Source organism: Acartia tonsa, chromosome 15, assembly GCF_053477335.1.
Source record: "Acartia tonsa isolate MP-2025a chromosome 15, ASM5347733v1, whole genome shotgun sequence".
Classification (NCBI taxonomy): Eukaryota; Metazoa; Arthropoda; class Copepoda; order Calanoida; family Acartiidae; genus Acartia; species Acartia tonsa.
The window spans coordinates 3907894-3915804 of NC_137274.1; the positions used below are offsets into that span (position 1 = coordinate 3907894).

The window sequence follows — 7911 nt, forward strand, 5'->3', positions numbered from 1 at the left end:
ACAAATGGATTTATTAAAACTTGGATATTACACCAGAATTTCATGTTTTATAGTAAAATTAACTCTGTAGTGGGCTAAAATAACAATCTCCCCCATCTAATTCTTTTACCCCTTCCCTCCCTCTTACTGGATAAACGGCCCAACCAATAAATGTGAGGGAATATTGGAGGCTAAATTGACAACAAGTTTTCTCCTGTCATAATATCCATGTATATTTTACATCCATTTAGCTACATTACTGAAACTGGGTGCGGCTTTTACTAAGATTAGATACACAGATTTATATCTATAATACAAAGTAGCTTGATGTCTGTCTGTCTGTCTGAAGCTTAAGATCTCAGTAACCACTAAACTGATTGAGATCTACTCTTCAGGGAATATACCTAATGGTCCTGTGGTGGTTTTAAGCTATTATCTTGAGGGTTGGGACACTACCACAATCTTCCAAAAAAATCCATCCATGTCTTTTTGTATCATCTGTTTTCACAAAAAAAATTCTGTATTTTTTTGGTGGGAGGAGGTGTTAAAAAATGAGAGGCTAGGGGCGAAGCTGCTAGTATAAAACAATGTAATACAGAATAATTTGGGGCCCTACATTATTGCACAGATCAAAAATAAAAAAAATCCTGCTTGGGGCCCTTTATGAGCCAAGTAAAACGTTGCATTAGTTGGAATTTTTATCTTACAAAACAAGATTTACAGGGTACATGGAATTGTAATATTCAAAGAATTTTTCTTCATTTTTATGTTTCTTAAGATATTGACAAAAATAAGAATAACTGAGTTATAATAATTATTTCTTGCATTGTATTATAAACAGCTTTCCACAGATATAAAATATACAATTATAAGATTAAAACAAGTTTTTTTTAGCCCAAAGATTCTGAACCCACAGGCTAAAAAATTGGTTCTAATTTTTCATATTTTTATATTCATAGAAAACTAAATATTTTACATATGGCTGAAAACAGGTTCTAATCCACTGGATATTAATCGGTTTTGAAGTGATATGGTAAAACTTTGATAGTTTTATATTAGAAACCCTCTCTCTTGAGTAAAGAGAAAATTTCCATTTTTTATCAATTAGTTCATTTTATATAAACTTTATCTTTTGTTATAAAATACATGTCTTCATTTTGGAAAATAATTTTCTTGCCATACTAGTTTTCTCTTTCTAATTGAGCTGAGGCTCTAGTTACATAATCATCAGGGATCTACAGGGATAAGGGACAATGGCCAATGAATTGATGTGCATCCCCAATGATGATAAACAAAATAACCTGTTTTTTTAGATTACAACTAGTGGTTGAAAAGTTTGGACAATCAACTTAATGAACCAACCATTAAAAATTTGATTAAAATAAGAAATCTTTATTTCAAAACTTTTGGGACTAGTGTAATAAACAGCTCAATGTTCCCTTCCTCCCTGCATAACCATTAGTGCTAGATACAAGTTTTAGTAATACATCATCTGTGAACCAGCCAACTCTTAACATGAGAAGACTTAATTTTGTATGTTAAAGTTAATTATTTAGCAAAAGTGAAGGTTTTCTATAATTAGAGTCAGTCCGTCCATTTGTCCATAAGCCCATGGAATGGTTAGCTCTTTTGTTTATTTTGGACAGGTTAGAATTGTCCTATCCAATTAAAACTTTGCATGATGATTCCTACAACAATTAGGTATGATTTAAAAAGCGTAGCAACTCTATAATCGTTATCAGAATGTCCATACATCCATTTATAGTATGTTGATTTTTAACTTTCTTTGACAAAAAATTTTTATGTGATGTAATTGATTTTTGGAATACTGATTCCTAGGACAACAAAGTACAATGCTATCAGCAAAGCATCCCTATACTCAAGTCCTAAAAATGTGAGTATGTCTTTAACAGTATCCTTTAATTAAGTAATATTGCAACAAATGGTTCTGAGAAAATAAGTATCATATTTTATTAAAACTTTGGAAACTTAAATTAGTTTGAAAGCGGTTTAATTTTAAATTATTAGGAGGAAAAGTAGATTTTTTAAAGTTATATACCTAACACCTGTTGGGGGCTGTAACCTTGTTGGGTCTATATTTGTGGTCCCTAAACCTGCAGGGCTAATATCTGCTTTATTATGAAGTATCCAAATATGTAGTACTAGCAGCTACACCCCTAAAGGCCATTAATGCCCCTTGCAATGGAGGGAGGGGAGGGATATGGGAAGGTGATTTCCACTTACAATTTTAGTTTTGAAAAAAAAAAAGTTGCAGCACCCTATTAGGAAGGTAAAACTAGTAAGTCATACAGTGGATCTGCCTAGCAGGACTTTTCTGGGTTTTTTTTGGCAATTTTTTTTAAGAGGTTTGTGTTTCCAATAAAATAAAAAAAGAACTGTGAAGTCGAACCATATTTGTTCAGTGGTTAGTGCGACCCTTTAAACAGTCAGAAAGACTCTTACCTTTTCATAAGGATTATGTAGCAGAATTTTTACATTTAAACTTTTTTACCCCTTTTGAATTCTTTAGAATGTTTTAAAATTTTAGTTTCAGGTATTTTAGAATTTATGTTTTTGAATGTAAATAAATTTACGAAAAAGAAATTATCATATTTTTAGTCAATGATAAATTTTTTTCTGTCTTTATAAGGTTTTCCTGTTGGTCCTTGCACATCAAAGTATATCCTGTTCCACAACTTCTCCTACTCCTGATGGTATACTAACTCCTGAAGAAACTACCATAAGTAAACTAGAAGCAAGAGCTTTAGAGTTAGGTAATGATTTTTTTTTATTTATTTCAAAAATCAATTTTAGATATCAAGAAACTTGCATATGGTCTAAAAAAGAGTAATTGTTTATTCTTACCTAAATAAAATTTTATTATAAAATTAAAGGAAATTAATTTGTTAATGTATAAAACTTATATTTTATTCCTAAAATTGCATACATATGTGTCACACAAAAGAAATTGTTAAGAGTAGGAATAATTTTTATAGCACTTTTTCATGCTTGTTTCAAATAAAAAGATTTGTTGCCCTCTTATTTTGGCATATACCCTAGTTTATTGTTTTTACTTTAAGATTTGGTTGAAGCATCTAGAAATGGTGAAATCAGTAGAGTCAGAGAATTAATAAGAAAAGGTGTTAATGTTGATGCTTATAATAATGAAGGTAAAGATTTAAATTTCTTTATGTGCAAAAAAATGTTAAAATTTTGTTTAAGATAGCATAATTAGTATTGCAAATTTTATATTTTTCTTTTTTTTAAGTTTATTTTCTTTTTAAAAATTTTATTAACCCTTTAATAACAACTCCAAGAATTACTTAAAAATAAAACCTTTTTTGACATACTCTACGCTCTACTTACTATAGATAGTTTGCATGGAAATCAAAAGATTATTTTGTTATGACCACTTTGACAAAAAAATGTGACTGCATATAAATGGACATGTCAACTTTCTCATCCATTATTAAATGATATGAAATAACTCACATTTAAGAAAAATATTGTTAGAAAACTTCATTTGTTTTCTTAATTTAAATGAAAAAGTTATTTTAAATATAATCTCAAAAAATTGTAAAAATTTGTTTTTTGTAAAGTTCTTTATCTAAAAGCAGAAATACAATTTAAGTTAATTAATTTTGACCAATAGGATAGGTGGACTAGAAACTACCTGCACTCTAATTGGGTGAATGATGTACAACACTTAAGTTTCTCCAATCAGAGCGCAGAGAGTTTTCAATCACAGATATCAAAATTAATTAACTTAAATTGTATTTCTGCTGTTAGATAAAAAAAATTACACAAAAAACGAATTTTATAAAAAATCCTTAAATTTTGATGCAGTTTTCATATCTTCCCCTAACATTAAAATTCCTTCCAACTTATATATCCTACTGTACACTCTAAAAAATACTTTTTGTGTAAATTCTTATAATAAGGTAATGTCTATTTGTCTTGCTGTACTGAGGGATATAACTAACTGCTGAACTGATATGGTACTCCTGTGAAAGATAAAGCTCCCAAACTGTTTGAATTTTTAAGTTTGGATATGACACATAACTGAGAGTTGGAATTTTTTGAATATCTCTATCCTGGCAGGCACAGGATGTTAGCAAACCTGGCAGAGTCATCCAGGTAAAGAGCAAAGATGTATTTTTGACTTAAACAAAGCATTTTATCTTACCAAAATACTAAAATATCCTCTAGGAGTACATCCTCATATTGAATACAAATGTTCAAGTCAATTTCAGGTTCCAGGTATGATCCTGTAGGTTCTGATCCTCCAGGTCTCCAGAAATCTTTAAAAGGCTCCTGTGCCCATTTACATAAAGATAAACATTTTTTGCAAAAACAATTTTCTTCTAGCTTCAAAAATAGGAAAATTACAGCAGTTTGAAATTTTTAAGTAAAAAAGGACCTAAAAACAAAGGTTGTTAAATAAAAGGGTGAAGGAAGCAAAAATTGACTTTGACTTACTTAAGGTCGGAAATTTATTATCAAACATTATTATTTTAGCCCTCTAGCTTTAATAGGAACTGAGGTAATAGGGGGGGGGGGAGCATTGAACCTGACTGATTAATGTGCTGCAAAGGCCCCGACTGTTAAGGGTCAACAAAATTTTACAAAATAATTTACTTTAATTGTAACTATCTTTTATTCTTACTAGAAAATGGGGCTAGGATAATGATGGTTTTGCTAAACAATACTTTTATTGAATAATATCTATAATCCAAAGTAATACAATTGTAGCGTAGCCAAGGCAAAGAGAAACAGATCTTTTACTAATGATTATATATTAATTAAAATACAAGTTAAATGATAATATAGATATTAATAGTTCACAATATAAACTGAATACACTTTTGTCTGTGTCAATCCCAGAGCAGTAACCTGCTTCAGGAAGTAACAACACTAGACTGAGCTATATTTAATAATATACATATATTCTCTGGGACAGAAATGTACTTTTTACAACACAATGTCTGTCTGTCTATCCGTCTGTCTGTCCATCTGTCTGTCTGTTTGTCTGTTTGTCTGTCTGTCAGTCTGTCCGTCTGTCTGTCCAGTGATGGTTTTAAGCTATTTTTTTAGGGGGTGGGACACCTCCAACACCCACCCCCACCCCAAAAAAAAATCCACCCCAAATTTATATTTTTTTTTTATTTTCATTTTTGAATTTAAATAACACAAAAATAGGTTCATCGAACTGCTTGGGGCAAAGCCCCTAGAGGCGAAACTGCTAGTTTTTATATATTAGACAAATATATGTTTATCTAGGAGAAACCAGTCTTATGCATGCAGCATTTCAAGGACAAACTGATATCATGAAGATTCTTCTAGAAAATGAAGCTGATGTCAATATACAGGATAATAATGGTTAGTTACACAATTTATTTTAGTTATATCTATCCATATACCTTTTAATTATTTATTAGAACATGGGGCTGATGACTCTTTAGAGGATAATGATGATTTAGCTACACAGTACTATTATGCAATAATATTTTTATATATATGACAAATGTATTTTCCTCCAGGAGAAACCAGTCTTATGCATGCAAGCTTTCAAGGCCACACTGATATCGTGAAGATTCTTCTAGAAAATGGAGCTGATGTCAATATACAGGCTAATAATGGTTAGTTACACAATTCATTGTAATTATATCTATCCCTCTACCTTTTAATTATTTATTAGAACATGGGGCTGATGACTATTCATAGGAGAATAATTGTTAGCTACACAATAGTTTTATTCTGTAATATTCTTATATATTAGACAAATGTATGAACATCTAGGAAGAACCAGTCTTATGAAAGCAGCAAAGGAGGGCCACACTAATATTGTGAAGACTCTCCTAGAAAATGGAGCTGATGTCAATTTACAGAATAAATATGGTGAGTTACACAATTTATTTTAGTTGTATCTATCCATCTACCTGTTAATTATTTATTAGAACATAAAGCTAATGACTATTTATAAGATAATGATGGTTAGTTTCACAATATTTCTATTTTTACATTTGTATGTATAAATCTAATGTATTTTTATCTAGGATATACCAGTCTTATGTATGCAGCATGGAGAGGACACACTGATGTAGTGACAATTCTTCTAGAAAATGGAGCTGATGTCAATATACAATATATATATGGTTAGTTACACAATTTACTTTAGTTGTATTTACCCTACTAATTCTTAAAACATGGTTCTGATAACTATTCATAGGAAAATTATTGTTAGCTACACAATACTTTTATTGTATATAATGATTATAGATTAGACAAATGTATGTTCATCTAGGATATACCAGTCTTATATGGGCAGCATGGAGAGGATACACTAATATTGTGAGGACTCTCCTAGAAAATGGAGCTGATGTCAATATACAGAACATTTATGGTTAGTACACAATTCATTGTAATTATATCTATCAGGCTACCTTTAAATTCTTTATTAGAACGAGCTGATGTCAATATACAGGATAATGGTGGTTAGTTACCTAATTTATTTTAGTTGTATCTATCCATCTACCTGTTAATTATTTATAAGAACATGGGGTTGATGACTATTCATAGGAGAATAATGGTTAGCTACACAATACTTTTATTGCTTAATATTCTTATATATTAGACAAATGTATGTTCATCTAGGAAGTACCAGTCTTATGAGCTACAGAGCTAAACATTTTGTGCATGCTTTCTTTGCCCTTTTATTTAAGAACCATTGGTTTTAGGCAAGGAAAAGTGAATGTGATTCTGACAAACAATTCTGAGCGACAATTTTCCTACAACCCCTTCACATTTTAAAATACTTTCTTAACTTTTGGCAATTTCAAATGGAATTAATTGGCTGAATAGCAGTTCCTGGGTTTTAGGCCCTTTTTTACTTTGAAAAATTTAAATGGCTGTATTTTTTTTATTTTTGAAGCTAAAAGAACCATATTAGAATTCTCTAAACAGAAATTTTGGTAGCAACAGCTGTACTTTGCAGGTCCAGCTGCAGCATTTAGTGGTCAGCAAGGAAACTTAAAATGTTATGTAAACTAAGGCTAAAGTTTAAAACTCAATGTCCTTAAATAAAAAATTACGTTCACAGGAGCTAAGACCTGGAGAATTTGAACCTGCAGGATTTTACCTGGAACCTGAAATTGACTTGAATTCATATATTTGATAATGGGATGTCCATACAACCTTTTATCTTTACAACTTTGATTGGGACTGGAATTTTCTAGTCCAGGTCCATTCAAAAATTGTGTTCACAGGAGCCATGACATGCAGGATTGCACCTATAACCTGAAATTGACTTTAACTCATATATTTCATAATAGGATGTTCTATGCTTTCTTTTATCTTCAAAAACAAATGTGTGATTGTGATCAGAATTTTCTAAGCCTAGTTCACAAAAGACATAGGTTGACCTAAAGAAGCTTTAGGTTGACCGATTTTATGAGGGCATTTGTTAGTTTTACTTGTATAGGTTGACCTACAGAATATTTCGGTCGACCTCTAAAAGTTGTTTGTGAACTGGGCACTACTATTATCCTCCCACCATGTATATATATGTTTAATTCCTCTTTTTCTGTCCATCTTATATTTGGCTAGATATTTAGTTGTGAACATGTGTATTATAGAAATTAATGTGTCTAGGTGACACAGCACTTGACTTGGCAATTAGAGAAGGGAACACTGAAACTGCAGAAGTACTCAGAGAAAACGGTAAGCTTATGTAAAGTCCCATTTTTTGTTTAAGCCTTAGCTGTTAGGGGAAATATTTTTCTTTCACATTTTCTGTTTTTACCCTAATACACTGGAACCTAAATGAGTTCCTAATCATTTGTAGAGGAAGAGAGGGGTAGGTCTAAAATGACAGCTGAGCTATAGGGCTGAATGTGTATGTGCAGTTCCCTTTTTCATAGTTCTGACTTGCCT

The 7911-nt window shown here is 31.0% G+C and overlaps 2 protein-coding genes across 8 annotated transcripts in view; both read left to right on the plus strand.

Annotated features, from left to right (window-relative positions):
• LOC145307377 (uncharacterized) overlaps nucleotides 1-7911 on the plus strand; it is a 449599-nt gene that overhangs the window by 239063 nt on the left and 202625 nt on the right. The window lies entirely within an intron of this gene.
• LOC145307226 (uncharacterized) overlaps nucleotides 1171-7911 on the plus strand; it is a 57138-nt gene continuing 50397 nt past the window's right edge. The window contains exons 1-7 of the mRNA XM_080149603.1: nucleotides 1171-1512; nucleotides 2630-2753; nucleotides 3060-3149; nucleotides 5260-5358; nucleotides 5520-5618; nucleotides 6036-6134; nucleotides 6284-6382. Coding sequence (XP_080005729.1) covers nucleotides 1495-1512; nucleotides 2630-2753; nucleotides 3060-3149; nucleotides 5260-5358; nucleotides 5520-5618; nucleotides 6036-6134; nucleotides 6284-6382 — 628 coding nt within the window. The 5' untranslated portion in view covers nucleotides 1171-1494. The remainder of the gene's footprint in view (nucleotides 1513-2629; nucleotides 2754-3059; nucleotides 3150-5259; nucleotides 5359-5519; nucleotides 5619-6035; nucleotides 6135-6283; nucleotides 6383-7911) is intronic.